This window comes from Microcaecilia unicolor, chromosome 7 (assembly GCF_901765095.1).
Source record: "Microcaecilia unicolor chromosome 7, aMicUni1.1, whole genome shotgun sequence".
Classification (NCBI taxonomy): Eukaryota; Metazoa; Chordata; class Amphibia; order Gymnophiona; family Siphonopidae; genus Microcaecilia; species Microcaecilia unicolor.
In genome coordinates, this window is record NC_044037.1 from 21,282,896 (window position 1) to 21,301,328 (window position 18,433).

General features: G+C 44.5%; 1 protein-coding gene across 1 annotated transcript in view; it reads right to left on the bottom strand.

Annotated features, from left to right (window-relative positions):
* Positions 1 to 2,380: 2,380 nt before the first annotated feature.
* LOC115474500 (phosphatidylinositol-binding clathrin assembly protein-like) overlaps positions 2,381 to 18,433 on the bottom strand; it is a 186,718-nt gene continuing 170,665 nt past the window's right edge. The window contains exon 20 of the mRNA XM_030209990.1: positions 2,381 to 5,448. Coding sequence (XP_030065850.1) covers positions 5,434 to 5,448 — 15 coding nt within the window. The 3' untranslated portion in view covers positions 2,381 to 5,433. The remainder of the gene's footprint in view (positions 5,449 to 18,433) is intronic.

The window sequence follows — 18,433 nt, forward strand, 5'->3', positions numbered from 1 at the left end:
GCTATGGGCTGCTTGGCACTTAACACACACTACTTCATTAGTGCATACTAAATCCAATAGTGCATCTTAGTAAAAAGATCCCTCAGTGTCTATGGGGGAAATGCTGAGGCCAAAATTCTAAGAACAGTAGTCAAGCTATCTGGAATAATAATGCTTTTTGAGCGTACCAAAATCCACAAACAATTTTGGATTGTTCATATGCCTTGTGAATTTGGTCTTAATCGGATTCTGTGAAGATGTGTGAAATAAATAAAAATACCCAAGGAAACAGCCCAAAAATCATTGTAGGGACACCAACTTACATTTGTTTGAAATAAATGTACATCAGATACATATGGAAAATTAATTATACTGTATTCAGCAGTACATGACAATTTCAAAATCAAATACATCAAAGTAGTAGTAACATAATATTCTCTTACCTAAAATATTGCCGATAAAATGTATAAATGGTAGCATGTACAGTTTCCAATACTGAAAAATATAATCTCTAAAATGGAATTGACCAATACACAATGCCTTGGGATGCTCTCCTCACAGTACATACTATCCAAAAGAAATAAAAACATATCCCTTTATTGTACAATAAAGCACCGATCCACAGTGCATGCTATCTAGTCCTGGAACCCACCCCCCCCCTCCCTGATGCACCTTGTATTTAAGCTTCCAATTTAAAGTTTATTCCACATTCTACAAAAGAATGCTTGGGATAGTTTTACACATTTTTAAACCATTCACAAGCATTAAAACCAATTCTCAAATAACTTACATTTTAAAATCTGCATTGGATTCAGTACAGAAAGGTTTCCAGAGGCTTTCATAACCAGAATCCATATTTAAAGAAAACTGTATAACTTGGCAATAACAAAACTGTGTAGACACTTCCATTGTTCTCATCTGGTTCAGAAAATAAGATATTTCAGTCTTTCAGAGTGCTATTTTCAAAGCAGTTAATAAAATCAATTTTATATATTTCTGTGAAAACAAATATGCCAAACAACCTTGCACTATCAAAGATATACACAAAGAAGAATTTAAAATGTTAGCAACATCAACATACAAATCTAATGGGAAGCTAGTTTTTAGGACTTAAGATGCACACTGAGGTTACTTATTTGTAAGATGCATTTTTTTCAGCACTAAAATATAAATTACTAACCAAGGATGATTCTATAACAGCTCTATAGTAGATATACCCAATAGAATTCCCTTAGTAGTGTTAAAGTACTATGCAGTCCATTCTGGGTTAAAGCTATGGATCTTTTCCAGCTTATCACCAGCTCCAGGTATAAAATTTTACTGCCTTCAACACTTATGTCTGAACCCAGGCATTTGATAAGTTATTAGCAAATAAGGAGTTCTAAAAGAATACTGGGGAAAAAATAGTCTCTAAGGATGCACACCTAGTTACTGCACATTACTATTTTACTACATAATCAGTACACAATGCCAGTAAACCCGTCTAATATTTCCACTCAATATTGTTGGTGCAAATTGAACATTTTTTGGGTTCTCAACCCCCCCCCCCCCCCCCCCAAAAAAAAAAAAAAAGCCACACACTCCTAGGGGGTTACAAATAGTGTTGAAAACATAGCAAGAATACTTTCATTGCTAAAGAAATATTTTTGCTGAGGATTACATGGTTGGGGACAATATAATGCCCCATTTTTTCATCTGAGGCTTTTCTTTCTGATATATATTAATACAGAGATACATATTGCCTGTTATAGATTTTTAAGCCTGAATACTGATTAGTGGTGTGTATTATTAGAACGTTTCTAAAGAAATGTATGGCTAAACATTTTCAAGTGTACATTTGTTTGAGTTACTGTGAGATCTGTCCATGACAGTTCTCCTAGTCACAAATGGAAATAGAAAAATCTTTTGTGGAGAATTCAAGTCTGCTGTCTGCCACAGCAGACTGATGAAGCAATATGCTCGATTTCAAAGAAGGGAAGGAAGGCAGCAGCCACTAGTGCCAATCATACAAAGATATGCTATATATGCTATTAATCATGGCTGGACAGATCTGGATAGGTTGGAGTAGGGCTTCAACAGCAACTCCAGTAGTTGGAGAATAAGGCCAGTGCAGGGCAGACTTCTACAGTCTGTGCTCCAATCATGGCAAAGACAGATCAAGATCAAGTATGCATATGTAATATTGCATCACACCTTATGCTATGAGTTTACCTTGTTGGGCAGACTGGATGGACCATACAGGTCTTTATCTGCCATGATCTACTGTGTTGCTATACCTCCAAACCCTCAGGAATGGCTGGAGAAGAATCTTTTGTTAAGACACCTACCTGCACAAGCAGATCTCTTACATTTTTGGTACCAACACACAAAATGACTAATAAAAGGATGATTTGAAGAGAAAAAGGGTTGAAAGAATTTATTAAAATACAGGTCAAACTTCAGGTTCACTATAGCATAGTTATGGTTTGTTTAAAAAAAAACACAAAAACCCCTTCATGGTGTATTGGCATTTGAGTTCATATTTTCATTGATATTACTCTCAACAAAACTAAAAAAAAGAAATAGCCACTCTTTATATGTGAAATATTTTTGGCTAAGCAGATCTCCGCCAAGCATTTACAATACAGATTAATTTTTCACTTTTAAACTGGAAATTGCATAAAACATGGTACAAGTTTTTGTGTATACTTTCCTTGTTACCTTTCTGACATTCTGGTTCTGTGGTGTACTCTACAATAGAGTACTACTTAAGTGCTTTCCCTCATTTCTGAAGAGTTCATGTTCTGCTAGGTTTGTCTAAACCTGTACTAATGCATTCCAGCTCTCATTCACTATCCAAGCAGAATTTGTCCAAGCAATTACTTAATAAGTCCATGTGGACAGAGCTTAAAATAATGCACAAATGAAAGCTCTCCAGTTATAAGGCATATAAGGCTACTTACCTCAAGGAAAAGTTCTGCTTTGCTGAAAATATTTTAAATTACAATGCACTGCTACTTTAAGTCAAATATATGTTTATGTAACAACAATGGCAACAATTTCAGGAAACGTGAGTTTTATTTAGACTTTTTGTATGGCAACTTAGTCATTGATCTGAACCTCAAATAGTATGCTTTGTCTGTATTCTTCTGCTGCAGTTAAGGGAACTTTTGTAAACTGCAATACCTTCTGTTAACAAACAAAAAGTGTTGTGTTACATGAACTGTTGAGACAATACAGTACTCTTTATCTTCTTACATTTTTCTTGTTTGATGAGTGATGCAGAAAAGTAGTTGTTAACATAAGTTTGAAACTTCTGCAGGTTCAGCTCCTTTGTGTGTGTTACCATACCACAAGCCAATTTTGAAAACTAAGTTAAGCTCCACCAAGCTCATGTCTAGACATTTTCTACCCAGCTAGGTTGAAGCAGAAAACATGTACAAAAGTTAGGTGGTTAGATTCAAGTCAGTCTTGTAGTAGGGACAGCTGCACCTAGCTGGCTAATATCTGGCCCTGCAAAAACCTGTATTAGAAGGGCTACATTTAACCACTCAGCAGGCAAATACTTTCACTACAGGGCCTGAGCAAGCTCCACTGTTAGGTGACTAAACTCTTGAATTTCAACCCCCATGTTTCAATGGGTGTGCACAAAGTTCTGTCAATCCAATAAAACAGTATCACAACCTATAAAAAAAATTCTGTTTTCAGCAGTATAGAGATTCTAGACAAGAGCTTTGCATTACATTATAGAATCCATGTTTTGAACAGTAAACTCCTTGAGTATTTTAGCTTGCAGTGACACTTCAAAATTTTGAGAAGTGTCAAGGTAGCAGTATTGAAAGTCATGGCTCAAAAGAATACAAAGTTCAAAATGATTATTTCAAGCATGCATCAGTCGATCAGCTCAAATGTTCTAATCCCATTACTATATGCAGTAACTGAATACACAAAAAAGTAAGTTAATGCTAAACTGTGCCAATAGGACCCAAGTTCCAGAGATGTTCTATATAAACCATTTAAAAGCCTTGCTCTGATATCAAACTAACTGTGGTGGCCCACTTTACCACTTTAAAAGCAGTTAGGATATCTAAAGTTTGAAGCAAACAAGCATCCTATTATATGACTTGAAAAGTTCATAAAATACATGTGAAAATGATGATTCTTTTCAACTGAAATTTTTGGCATCAATGCCTGGCCAGACTGCAGTAACATTTTTCAAAAATTTTAGAACTAGAAGTTGGCTTTACAATTTTATGAGAAATTAATACAAAATTTCTGAACATTGAAAATACTACAAACAAATAAAGATACTGCAGCATTAGACATGACATAGTAGGACTCCACATATGTACAGGTTTTAACATTTTTGTACTTACTGTTTGACATTAAAGTGGCACAAGCTATTTTTCTAAGGCTGGACAATAACCAGGAATGTATTATAACTTCCCAGTGCTGGTAGCTCAGAACTACCAGTCTTGACTGTTGAATGTGTCAATCTGTGGACACTGTTCCTCTTAATGGACCTTAATCACATTTCCTAAGCCCTTAAAATATATGCTACAGTTTGAAACTGCAGCACTTCATACTGGCTGTTTTAACCAAGTGGGTAATTCTGAAACCAATACAAGGAGATTAAGTTTTAAAAAGTACAACCACTGCCCTCTCCTCTACATTTTAACTACATTACTCTGCGACATGCTCATTTTTTAGCCTTGAGATAGATTCCCAACCATGCATCTTCCAAATCAACAATACAAGCGCTCCACTGCAATGCAAACCGGCCAGATTTCCAAATGATTCTTTTATATATTACATATTGTTATTTCACAGCATTTAAATCTCACAGTATAAAATTTGTGAATTATAAGACGCTGTTCTACTATGAAAAAAGCTGTCTGATTACTTTCCTTTTATACCATATTGGCCATACATTGTTACACAAGCAATACTCAAAGTACATTATTACAGTATTGGAAAATATTATTGCTCAACTTTAAATGAGCTTAGTCTTGATTGCAACAGCCACAGAGCTTTTTATTTCCTGAAAGGAAGAGGGAAGGGAGACAGTCTAAAATAAATAAAAATATTCAGCCTTAGAATCTGTTCAGCAAAGCCATTTTACAGGCTTCTGCTTAAGAATACAAATCACAGAACAGTCAAGAGAGCACCTTCTTAGGATGGAACAATCTTTCCAAATTCAATTGGCCCTTCAGTTTCCACCAGGGCAGAACAGATCTATTTCAACTTGCTATCTGTAAACAGTCTTGAAGTCCAAAATAGACAACAGGATTCCATAGTATACCGACAGTCAAACAAGATGTCCCAACAGCACAGCAGTTCATAGTAAATTTGTATTACATTGGTACAAGAGTACAGAGATGCCCCATTGAAGACTGTGCTGCAAGAAGTTTGAAAATTCAGCCTCTTCTTTTTATCAATATTTGGTTGTCAAACTGACATGCTGCTTTGGCTGCTCTACATGAACTGCATCTGTGGAGAAGAAAAAAAAAATAGGCAGATTATTTCACTCTAGTATTTTTTCACTGCTTTCCATTTGAAGCAGAGAGAAAACAAGAAATAGCTAGACAGATGTCTCAAGTCAAGTCTACTTCAATATATAGTGGAGGAGTTTATTCACCTGGGGCAACATACTTTTGCAGTTGACATTCTTGACTAATTTACTGCCAAAAGTTTAAGCTATTTACTATTATAGTACATAAATTGAACACCAGTGTTTTATGGAGATAAAGGTGAAATTACCTGCTACATTTTCTTTCCTCAAGAACCTTTAGATCAGTCCAGACGCTTCTCCTACCAGCAGATGGAGACCAAGAACTAGCAGGTAGTGACAACACATTTCAAGTATCCTGTACAGCATGACTCCAGCCAGTATTTTGATAACAGAGAAGTATGAAACCATTTAAGGCACCACTACCCAAAAACCATGAATAATAAAACAACCAAACTAATTGAAACAAAACGCAATCAACCAACCAGGCCCAACTGTCACACAGCCACTTCACAATATTCATTCTTTGATTCACAGCACCAAACGTTGAATCTTGTACTTTACCAATCAACATATATGAGCAGGTTCTTGAGTGGTCTGAAGGGATTGAAGGGAAGAAAATTAGCAGTTAAGATCTAATTTTACCTCCTTATTGTCCCACCAGGCCAGTTCAGATGCTTGGGAAGTACCAAAACAGAAAGCTCTTCAAGGGTGGGAACCAGAAAGACCTGAATGCAACACTCTAGCACCAAAGGACACATTCTGTTCCACCTGCACATGTAGCCTGTAGTGCTTAAAAGAACTGAGAGAACACCAAACAGCTGCCCTATATATCTCCAGAGGTGGAATGAGCGAATATTCAAACCAAGATGCCTGTTCCCTAATCAAATGCTTTTTCAGCACTGTCGGGATTTGCTGACCTTTCAACAGATAAGAAGCTATAGCCTCTTTAATCCAACAAGTTATTGCAGTCCTGGAGGCTGCCTCTCTTCTGAGCTCCTCCAAACACCACAATTGGCCTATTTAACCACCGGAAGTATAAAAAAAATGTATAAACTACGACAACATTCTACCTGTCAATCACAGAATGTTATCTATGCGGTGACATGCCCATGTGGTAAGGTGTATGTGGGCAAGACAAGCAGAGCCCTGCATACATGAATGAGGGAACATCGCTCAAGGATCACAACTAGAACACCTGGGGCATCTTTAGTACAGCATTGTGTCATGCAGGCTCATGAATACACGGATCTAAAGCGTGTAGTGCCTGAGCAGGTACAATTGGGCATCCGAGGGGGGATGTGAACAAAAAACTACTACAGCGGGAAGTCTTTTGGACGCATCAGCTTAAATCAGTGGAACCCACGGGACTAAATACCCACTTACACTGGGGATGTTATTTATTAACAAATGACAGTTTCCGGTGAGTCCCTGCAGATATCTGGGAACGGAGCCATTAAAAGGTATGCGCGCCATGTTGAACAGTCACGGCTGGCGTTCAAGGAGAGAGACACGAGTAAGCGCCAGAGCATGACTGCACGGTTATATATACCACTTGGCTAAGAGGCTGAAAGAATTAATCTACTGTCCTTATGATTCAGACCTGCAGATAAATCCAGACCCCTCAACGAAGCCGAGGCGAAACAGGAACCTGTCGGGGTCTGGTGGATGAATGAAAATTTGCAGATAAGTGTTCGATTGTCTTTCAGCATACGAGTGTGATGCAAATATAAGGACTGTGCGTGTATAATAACAAAGAAAGAAAAAACCATAAAAGAAAAACTAAAAATTGATACAAAACGAGCCATAGAGTTCGTACAATACCACCTTTTTGTAAGGTACTAAGCTGGTGGGGGTTCAAGTCAGTGATTACAAGTAGTCACATAAGCTTAAAAGCCTTGAGATAAATCTGAGGACAGAAGTGAGTTGACATTATGAGCTTGTTCCCCTTCTAGTAAATACAGAGTCCGTGATGGTATATGGGAAAATTAGGTTCTTACCATGATAATTTTCTTTCCTTTAGTCATAGCAGATGAAGCCATTACGTATGGGTTGTGTCCATCAACCAGCAGGGGGGAGATAGAGAGCACTCAACTTTTCACAGTGCCTCATGGCCAGCTAGCTCCACTGCCTCTTCAGTATTTGAAGCTTCCAAAGCAGTATGGCAAACCGCAATGGGAATAACATGAACTTTCCTCACAGCGAACGATGGCCCCTTAACAAGGGCATGAACTCACAAAAGAGTCATTCCGTGTCAAGTGGACCAATTTTAAAGGTCGTCCCCACCTCACCATCTCAGATTTTGATGAAATTTGGTACATAGTTTCTTTATGATAAAAAACTAAGCTGTGCAAAGTTTTAGTTCAAAAGACTAAACATTGGAGGTTCTAGGGGACCTCAAGTAAAGGGTTGCAAAATGTCACCTGAGCAAAAATGACATTTTGGGCCAACTTCCAGAAGCTGTAAAACTGGAAGTTTTAGTAGTACAAGGGGGATATTTGGAGAACCTGCACTACTTTTAGGGCTTAATGAACTGGCAAAACCCCATGTTCCTAGTCCTCTTACTGTTTGAATGGTTTAGGCTCAAACTTTGCCAAAAAAACGGCAAAAATCAATTTACAGCGATGTTGAGGCTGCTGTAGTTTCTAAACTAGTTGGCCTTTCAGGTTGATTTTTGGTAGGTGTACTAAATGCACGGCTGTAATGAGGCATTCCAATTTGCAGCACTTTCCTTCAAGTGGTTGAAAAATTATAAGCATTCAAAGTTGGTATAAAAAGCATTTTTGCCCATTTTGGGCTATCTTTGATGCCCTTGATCTCCAGTGGGACAGCTTCAATATTCTTTATTTTAGCACCATTAGAAAGAGCAGATTTCCTTCTATCAGAATATGTAGTTTTCATTTTGGAGTCTCTTCATATAAGGATTGCAAAAATGCCCTCAAATGTTTGCGGGCAGCAGCCTGTGATTTCTTCACTACACCCTTGATACAAGTGTAGTAAAAGTGATTCTTCTTTCAAAAAGCACCAATTTTTTAAAATAAAGAACACATTATGTTATAAAACTGTAATCAAGAAAACTAAAAAACAGGAATGTTTTTTAGGATGTGGAAGGATGAGGCCAGGTTTCATAACAGGTTTAAAGAAAACTGCAGTCAGTTAGGATGACCGACTTGCCCAATTATGATTGGCGGACCCTGTTACAAGGCGTCTGAGTGTCTGTTGCTGGTGTTTCTTCACCCTTGCTACAGACACTCAGGAGCCAGGAGGTACCAGAAGCATACAATTGGGCAATGAAACAAACAATTCTGCCTTGCAACAGGGTTCACCAATCATAATTGGCCAAGTCTGACTGGCTAAAGAAGTTTTCTTTAAACATTATGTTATAAAACTGTGTTCAAGTAAAGCGAATGCTACATACCTGTAGAAGGTATTCTCCGAGGACAGCAGGCTGATTGTTCTCACTGATGGGTGACGTCCACGGCAGCCCCTCCAATCGGAAACTTCACTAGCAAAGTCCTTTGCTAGCCCTCGCGCGCCCGCGCGCACCGCGCATGCGCGGCCGTCTTCCCGCCCGAAACCGGCTCGAGCCGGCCAGTCCAGTATGTAGCAAGACAATACACTTCAAGGGAAGACACAACTCCAAAGGGGAGGCGGGCGGGTTTGTGAGAACAATCAGCCTGCTGTCCTCGGAGAATACCTTCTACAGGTATGTAGCATTCGCTTTCTCCGAGGACAAGCAGGCTGCTTGTTCTCACTGATGGGGTATCCCTAGCCCCCAGGCTCACTCAAAACAACAACATTGGTCAATTGGGCCTCGCAACGGCGAGGACATAACTGAGATTGACCTAAAAAATTTACCAACTAACTGAGAGTGTAGCCTGGAACAGAACAAACAGGGCCCTCGGGGGGTGGAGTTGGATCCTAAAGCCCAAACAGGTTCTGAAGAACTGACTGCCCGAACCGACTGTCACGTCGGGTATCCTGCTGCAGGCAGTAATGAGATGTGAATGTGTGGACAGATGACCACGTCGCAGCTTTGCAAATTTCCTCCATGGTGGCTGACTTCAAGTGGGCTACCGACGCTGCCATGGCTCTAACATTATGAGCCGTGACATGACCCTCAAGAGCCAGCCCAGCCTGGGCGTAAGTGAAGGAAATGCAATCTGCTAGCCAATTGGATATGGTGCGTTTCCCTACAGCCACTCCCCTCTTGTTGGGATCAAAAGAAACAAACAATTGGGCGGACTGTCTGTGGGGCTGTGTCCGCTCCAGATAGAAGGCCAATGCTCTCTTGCAGTCCAATGTGTGCAGCTGACGTTCAGCAGGGCAGGAATGAGGACGGGGAAAGAATGTTGGCAAGACAATTGACTGGTTCAGATGGAACTCCGACACAACCTTTGGCAGAAACTTAGGGTGAGTGCGGAGGACTACTCTGTTGTGATGAAATTTGGTGTAAGGGGCCTGGGCTACCAGGGCCTGAAGCTCACTGACTCTACGAGCCGAGGTAACTGCCACCAAGAAAATGACCTTCCAGGTCAAGTACTTCGGATGGCAGGAATTCAGTGGCTCGAAAGGAGGTTTCATCAGCTGGGTGAGAACGACATTGAGATCCCATGACACTGTAGGAGGCTTGACAGGGGGCTTTGACAAAAGCAAACCTCTCATGAAGCGAACAACTAAAGGCTGTCCTGAGATCGGCTTACCTTCCACTTGGTAATGGTATGCACTGATTGCACTAAGGTGAACCCTTACGGAGTTGGTCTTCAGACCAGACTCAGACAAGTGGAGAAGGTATTCAAGCAGGGTCTGTGTAGGACAAGAGCGAGGATCTAGGGCCTTGCTGTCACACCAGACGGCAAACCTCCTCCAATGAAAGAAGTAACTTCTCTTAGTGGAGTCTTTCCTGGAAGCAAGCAAGATGCGGGAGACACCCTCTGGCAGACCCAAAGAGGCAAAATCTACGCCCTCAACATCCAGGCCGTGAGAGCCAGGGACTGGAGGTTGGGATGCAGCAGAGCCCCTTCGTCCTGCGTGATGAGGGTCGGAAAACACTCCAATCTCCACGGTTCTTCGGAGGATAACTCCAGAAGAAGAGGGAACCAGATCTGACGCGGCCAAAAGGGAGCAATCAGAATCATGGTGCCTCGGTCTTGCTTGAGTTTCAACAAAGTCTTCCCCACCAGAGGAATGGGAGGATAAGCATACAGCAGACCTTCCCCCCAATCCAGGAGGAAGGCATCCGACGCCAGTCTGCCGTGGGCCTGAAGCCTGGAACAGAACTGAGGGACCTTGTGGTTCACTTGAGATGCGAAGAGATCCACCAGGGGGGTGCCCCACGCCTGGAAGATCTGTCGCACCACACGGGAATTGAGCGACCACTCGTGAGGTTGCATAATCCTGCTCAACCTGTCGGCCAGACTGTTGTTTACGCCTGCCAGATATGTGGCTTGGAGCACCATGCCTTGACGGCGAGCCCAGAGCCACATGCTGACGGCTTCCTGACACAGGGGGCGAGATCCGGTGCCCCCCTGCTTGTTGACATAGTACATGGCAACCTGATTGTCTGTCTGAATTTGGATAATTTGGTGGGACAGCCGATCTCTGAAAGCCTTCAGAGCGTTCCAGATCGCTCGCAACTCCAGAAGATTGATCTGTAGATCGCTTTCTTGGAGGGACCACCTTCCTTGGGTGTGAAGCCCATCGACATGAGCTCCCCATCCCAGGAGAGACGCATCCGTGGTCAGCACTTTTTGAGGCTGAGGAATTTGGAAGGGACGTCCCAGAGTCAAATTGGAGCAAATCGTCCACCAATACAGGGATTCGAGAAAACTCGTGGACAGGTGGATCACGTCCTCTAGACCCCCGGCGGCCTGATACCACTGGGAGGCTAGGGTCCATTGAGCAGATCTCATGTGAAGGCGGGCCATGGGAGTCACATGAACTGTGGAAGCCATGTGGCCCAGCAATCTCAACATCTGCCGAGCTGTGATCTGCTGGGACGCTCGCACCCGCGAGACGAGGGACAACAAGTTGTTGGCCCTCGCCTCTGGGAGATAGGCGCGAGCCGTCCGAGAATCCAGCAGGGCTCCGATGAATTCGAGTTTCTGCACTGGGAGAAGATGGGACTTTGGGTAATTTATCACAAACCCCAGTAGCTCCAGGAGGCGAATAGTCATCTGCATGGACTGCAGGGCTCCTGCCTCGGATGTGTTCTTCACCAGCCAATCGTCGAGATATGGGAACACGTGCACCCCCAGCCTGCGAAGCGCCGCTGCTACCACAGCTAGGCACTTTGTGAACACCCTGGGCGCAGAGGCGAGCCCAAAGGGTAGCACACAGTACTGGAAGTGGCGTGCGCCCAGCTGAAATCGCAGATACTGTCTGTGAGCTGGCAGTATCGGGATGTGTGTGTAGGCATCCTTCAAGTCCAGAGAGCATAGCCAATCGTTTTGCTGAATCATGGGGAGAAGGGTGCCCAGGGAAAGCATCCTGAACTTTTCTTTTACGAGATATTTGTTCAGGGCCCTTAGGTCTAGGATGGGACGCATCCCCCCTGTTTTCTTTTCCACAAGGAAGTACCTGGAATAGAACCCCAGCCCTTCTTGCCCGGATGGCACGGGCTCGACCGCATTGGCGCTGAGAAGGGCGGAGAGTTCCTCTGCAAGTACCTGCTTGTGCTGGAAGCTGTAGGACTGAGCTCCCGGTGGACAATTTGGAGGTTGAGAGGCCAAATTGAGGGTGTATCCTTGCCGGACTATTTGGAGAACCCACTGATCGGAGGTTATAAGAGGCCACCTTTGGTGAAAAGCTTTCAACCTCCCTCCGACAGGCAGGTCGCCCGGCACTGACACTTGGATGTCGGCTATGCTCTGCTGGAGCCAGTCAAAAGCTCGCCCCTTGCTTTTGCTGGGGAGCCGCGGGGCCTTGCTGATTCGCACGCTGCTGACGAGAGCGAGCGCGCTGGGGCTTAGCCTGGGCCGCAGGCTGTCGGGAAGGAGGATTGTACCTACGCTTGCCAGAAGTATAGGGAACAGTCTTCCTTCCCCCGAAAAATCGTCTACCTGTAGAGGTAGAAGCTGAAGGCTGCCGGCGGGCGAACTTGTCGAATGCGATGTCCCGCTGGTGGAGAGACTCTACCACCTGCTCGACTTTTTCGCCAAAAATGTTATCCGCACGGCAAGGCAAGTCCGTAATCCGCTGCTGGACTCTATTCTCCAGGTCGGCGGCACGCAGCCATGAGAGCCTGCGCATCACCACACCTTGAGCAGCGGCCCTGGACGCAACATCAAAAGTGTCATAAACTCCTCTGGCCAGGAATTTTCTGCACGCCTTCAGCTGCCTGACCACCTCCTGAAAAGGCTTGGCTTGCTCAGGGGGAAGAGCATCAACCAAGCCCGCCAACTGCCGCACATTATTCCGCATGTGTATGCTCGTGTAGAGCTGGTAAGACTGGATCTTGGACACGAGCATAGAGGAATGGTAGGCCTTCCTCCCAAAGGAGTCTAAGGTTCTAGCGTCCTTGCCCGGGGGCGCCGAAGCATGTTCCCTAGAACTCTTAGCCTTCTTTAGGGCCAAATCCACAACTCCAGAGTCATGAGGCAACTGAGTGCGCATCAGCTCTGGGTCCCCATGGATCCGGTACTGGGACTCGATCTTCTTGGGAATGTGGGGGTTAGTTAATGGTTTGGTCCAGTTCGCAAGCAATGTCTTCTTCAGGACATGGTGCAAGGGAACAGTGGACGCTTCCTTAGGTGGAGAAGGATAGTCCAGGAGCTCAAACATTTCAGCCCTGGGCTCGTCCTCCACAACCACCGGGAAGGGGATGGCCGTAGACATCTCCCGGACAAAGGAGGCAAAAGACAGACTCTCGGGAGGAGAAAGCTGTCTCTCAGGAGAGGGAGTGGGATCAGACGGAAGACCCCCAGACTCCTCGTCAGAGAAATATCTGGGATCCTCCTCTTCCTCCCACGAGGCCTCACCCTCGGTGTCAGACACAAGTTCACGGACCTGTGTCTGCAACCTCGCCCTGCTCGACTCCGTGGAACCCCGTCCACGATGGGGGCGTCGAGAGGTAGACTCCCTCGCCCGCGTCGGCGAAGCTCCCTCCGCCGACGTAGTCGGGGAGCCTTCCTGGGAGGTGGCCGCGGTCGGTACCGCACGCGGTACCGACGTCGGGGACCTCAACCTGGGCGATGGGCCAGCCGGCGCCACGCTCGACGGTACCGGTGGCGCAAGCACCGCCGGTACCGGAGGGGTAGGGCGCAACAGCTCTCCCAGAATCTCTGGGAGAACGGCCCGGAGGCTCTCGTTTAGAGCGGCTGCAGAGAAAGGCTGAGAGGTCGATGCAGGCATCGACGTCAGTACCTGTTCCGGGCGTGGAGGCTGTTCCGGGCTGTCCAGAGCGGAGCGCATCGACACCTCCTGAACAGAGGGTGAGCGGTCCTCTCGGTGCCGATGCCTGCTGGGTGCCGAATCCCTCGGCGACCCAGAGCTCTCGGTGCCGACACGGGGAGGAGACCGGTGTCGATGCTTCTTCGATTTCTTCCGAAGCATGTCACCGGAGCTCCCCGGCACCGACGAGGAGGACGTCGAATCCACCCGTCGCTTCCTCGGGGCCGAGACTGAAGAAGGTCGATCTCGGGGGGGCTGTACCGCAGGAGCCCTCAGGGTAGGCGGAGACCCACCCGAGGGCTCACCGCCACCAGCAGGGGAATGGACAGCCCTCACCTGCACTCCACCCGATGCACCACCGTCCGACGACATCAGCAGACGAGGTCCTGGTACCACCGACGTCGATGCAGCTATCCGATGTCTCGGCGCCGATGCAGAGGCCCGATGCCTCGATGCACTCGATGCAGGGGCGGCCGAGGAAGATGGTCTGGACGCTGACGACGTCGATGCACTCGAAGATCCCGGTGCCGATGCCGACGAAGAGCCCGAGAACAACACGTTCCACTGGGCTAGTCTCGCTACCTGAGTCCGCCTTTGAAGCAGGGAACACAGACTGCAGTTCTGAGGGCGGTGCTCGGCCCCCAGACACTGAAGACACGACGAGTGTCGATCAGTGAGCGAGATAACCCGGGCGCACTGGGTGCACTTCTTGAAGCCGCTGGAAGGCTTCGATGTCATGGGCGGAAAAATCACGCCGGCGAAATCAAAAGCCGAAATGGCGAAATTTGAAGCACCAAATTTAGAGGGAGAAAAAATCTCGACCGAGGCCGAAAAAAGGCCTACCCCGACGACGAAAGAAAACTTACCGGGGCAAAAAAGCTGGAAGTACGGGGAGGATTTACACGAAACCCGGCGGGGGGTTTCCGGAGCACTTCCCGACTAGGACAAAGCTTTCCCGAAGGAAAAAAACACGTTCAAACAAATTGGACGCGCGAGGTCGACTTTCCGGGGCTCGACACGGCGAAAACACGACCGTACCGAGTGCGGACAAAAGAAGACTGGCCGGCTCGAGCCGGTTTCGGGCGGGAAGACGGCCGCGCATGCGCGGTGCGCGCGGGCGCGCGAGGGCTAGCAAAGGACTTTGCTAGTGAAGTTTCCGATTGGAGGGGCTGCCGTGGACGTCACCCATCAGTGAGAACAAGCAGCCTGCTTGTCCTCGGAGAAACTAAAAAACAGAGTGGAAACCATTGTATACATACTTCTTGTTGAAGAAACTCGCACCTGCACCAACAGGCTCATTTATATTGAATTAAATGCCACAAATGAAGATATTAATCACTTTAGACTGAAGTAAAATTTTACCCATTGAAAACCTGATTGCAAGAATAAATGCGTTTGTTGAACTGATGCTAATGGTCATCAATGGATCCAGAAAGATCTGATGAATTTCCACTTTGCTCAGTTGGCTGTTCAAGTACATCAGAGTGTCATTTACTGACATACAATAAAAATAAAGGTTTGAAATTAATTGAAGAGCTTCTGCCTGATCAACAGAAGTTGTTACAAGAGCGTTCTGGTCAACTTTTCGATGCTGGATCAACTATTTGCCTTCATCATGAATCCTTACTGTTGAAAAAGTTTGAATTTTTGCAAAGAACCTGCTGTAACCCATTTTCCAAAGGTGGTCATAATGCAAAAAGGGGCTTAAGAGTGCTGGATGACACACTAGCAGCTCAGCTAAAGGCCTTAACAAGCAAAATATTTGTGCCGGGTCAGAAACTATGTCCATCTTGTCGAAAAGACGTCAGTAACAGAGCTGCTGATTCTTTATCATCATCAACAACAGCAGATGATGAACACAGTGACATTTTTGGCAAGTTGAACACAAGTTTGACATCTCTTGGTATTTCTCCATTAAAGTTCAAAAACGTCAGCAAGCCTGATGTACGAGGCTACACCAAGCGCAAAATCAGGCGAGTGCAAAATACTTTGAGTCATCATCTTGCAGTTGCTGGTGGCTTAGACCTAAATGAGTTTGAAACTCAACCTTCTACCAGTCAGAAATGTGACAAATGTTCTGATTATGACGACCTGCTAAACGAGTTGAAAAACAAAGTCCAAGTTTCAGCAAATCATGCAGAAAAACTGCAAATACTAACTTTAGCACCAAACAGCTGGTCTATTGAAAGAACTGCCTCAGAATTCATGGTTTCAACTAGAATGGTTAAAAAAGCAAGAAATCTGAAATCAGTTTGTGGAATTCTGGCAAAACCAGACAAGAAGAAAGGTAAAGTTTTACCAGAAGAAACAGAAAAAAAAATTCTTGGCTTTTTTGAAGATGATGAATTCAGTAGACTGTGCCCAGGGAAAAAAGATTTTGTCTCTGTCAGAACTGGCACTGAAAATATTCAAATGCAAAAGCGCTTGCTGCTTAGCAATCTAAAAGAAATGTATGTTGCATATCATACTCGAAATGGGCCAGAAGTGGGTTTTTCCAAATTTTGTGAGCTAAGGCCAAAATGGTGTGTCACTGTTGGCTCATCTGGTATGCATTCAGTGTGTGTTTGTGTCATTCATCAAAATGTGAATCTTATGCTTGCTGGAAGCCATCTGCTGAACGAAGATTACAAAGCACTGATGGCTAAAACTGTGTGCAATTTGGAATGCAAAGAATGCATGCTTCACAGGTGTGAAATTTGTCCAGGTAAAGATGTGCTTGAAAATTACCTGACAGAAGTGTTCAGTGATGCTGACCCAGGTGAAACAATCGAGTTTAAGCAGTGGGTTCATACAGATCGCACCACACTGGAGACCAAACAGATGTATGTTGATAATTTTGTATCTGAGCTTGCATTGAAAGTTTCAAACCTGTCAATTCACCATTACATTTCCAAACATCAGACACAATACTTAAAAACTGTTAAAGAAAACCTAAATCCTTGTGAAATTGTTGTTCTCTTGGACTTTGCTGAAAACTACTCCTTTATTGTCCAAGATGCTGTTCAAGGTTTCCACTGGGAAAACAGTCAAGCTACACTGCATCCATTTGTTGTGTACTTCCGTGATGCTTCAAGTGAAATTCAGTGCATAAGTGTTTGCATAATAAGTGACAGCTTGCGGCATGATGCAGTTGCTGTACAGGCATTCTTGGAAAAATTAATCGCGTTCTTGAAAAGCAAAATTGGAGAAATAAAATATGTAACATACTTTAGTGATGGCTCAGCTGCACAATACAAGAACTTCAAAAACTTTGCCAACTTGTGCTATCATCAAACAGAATTTGGAATAAGTGCACAGTGGAATTTCTTTGGCACAAGCCATGGCAAGTCACCATGTGATGCCATAGGTGATACAACAAAGCGACTAGCTGCTCAGACTAGTTTGCAACAACCTAAAAATAGCCAAACTCTCACAGCACAAGGCTTGTTTGAATTTTGTGATCAAAAAATAAATAAAATCAAGTTCATTTTTGTTTCCAAGGATGAAATTGAATCTTCAAGATCTGCACAAGAGGAAAGATTCAGTAAAGCTTCCACAGTTGCTGGAACTTGTGAAAATCACCAGTTTATTCCCATTGACTTCAACCAAATTTCAGTCAGTAGAGTGTCAAATGATTCCTCCTCATTTGTTGTCAAACTTTGTCAGTCAGATGACCCAGTGAGTGTACCTGGCATAAATGTGTCTCAACTTCAGCCTGGGCAGTATGTTGCCTGTGTTTATGACAACAAATGGTGGATTGGCAATGTCTGTGACACATCATTTGAAGAACATGATGCCTTTGGTCAACTTTATGCATCCATGCGGGCCTGCACGATCATTTCATTGGCCTAGCAGAAGAGATTCTTGTTGGATTTCTGAACAGCATATTCTAGCAGTTCTTCCAGTACCAGCAACTACAGCACTTGGACGACAGTATACATTTCCAGAAACAGCAGTGAAACTTATCAGTGAAAAATTCTTGTCACTTCAGCACTGAGGTTTTACTTGGGAACCATTAAGACACCCCCATTAGGCTTGAGAAACTAGGCAAAGACAACCAAATGAGGCTTCGGAACCTCAAGTAAGATGCCCACTCATCCTCCCAAAACATGAACTGGAGGGAATGAACTCATCCTCCTATAACTGTAACAAGAATCCTGAAGACTGTTTTCAGACTCCCCAAGGAAGGAATATAACTTCAGGAAACAAGAACAGCACCTAAAATCAGAATCACTGCAATACAGACAATCATACAGGGAGGGCTCATGGCTTCATCTACTATGACTAAAGGAAAGAAAATTATCACGGTAAGAACCTAATTTTCCCTTCCTTGTCATCAAGCAGATATAGCCATTACGTATGGGATGTAACAAAGCAATCCCTAAATAGGGTGGGAACAAGCCACACCACGCGCTAGCACCCGTGCTCCAAAACGCACATCCTTCCTGGCAGCCACACCCAGCCTGTAATTTCGGGCGAAAGAGAGCTCAGAAGCCCGTGTTGCAGCACTGCTAATCTCATGAAGAGATAGTGCTCCAGTTTCCGCCCAGGAAGAGGAAATCGCTCTTGTGGAATGTGTCTTAAAGGCTTCAGGCG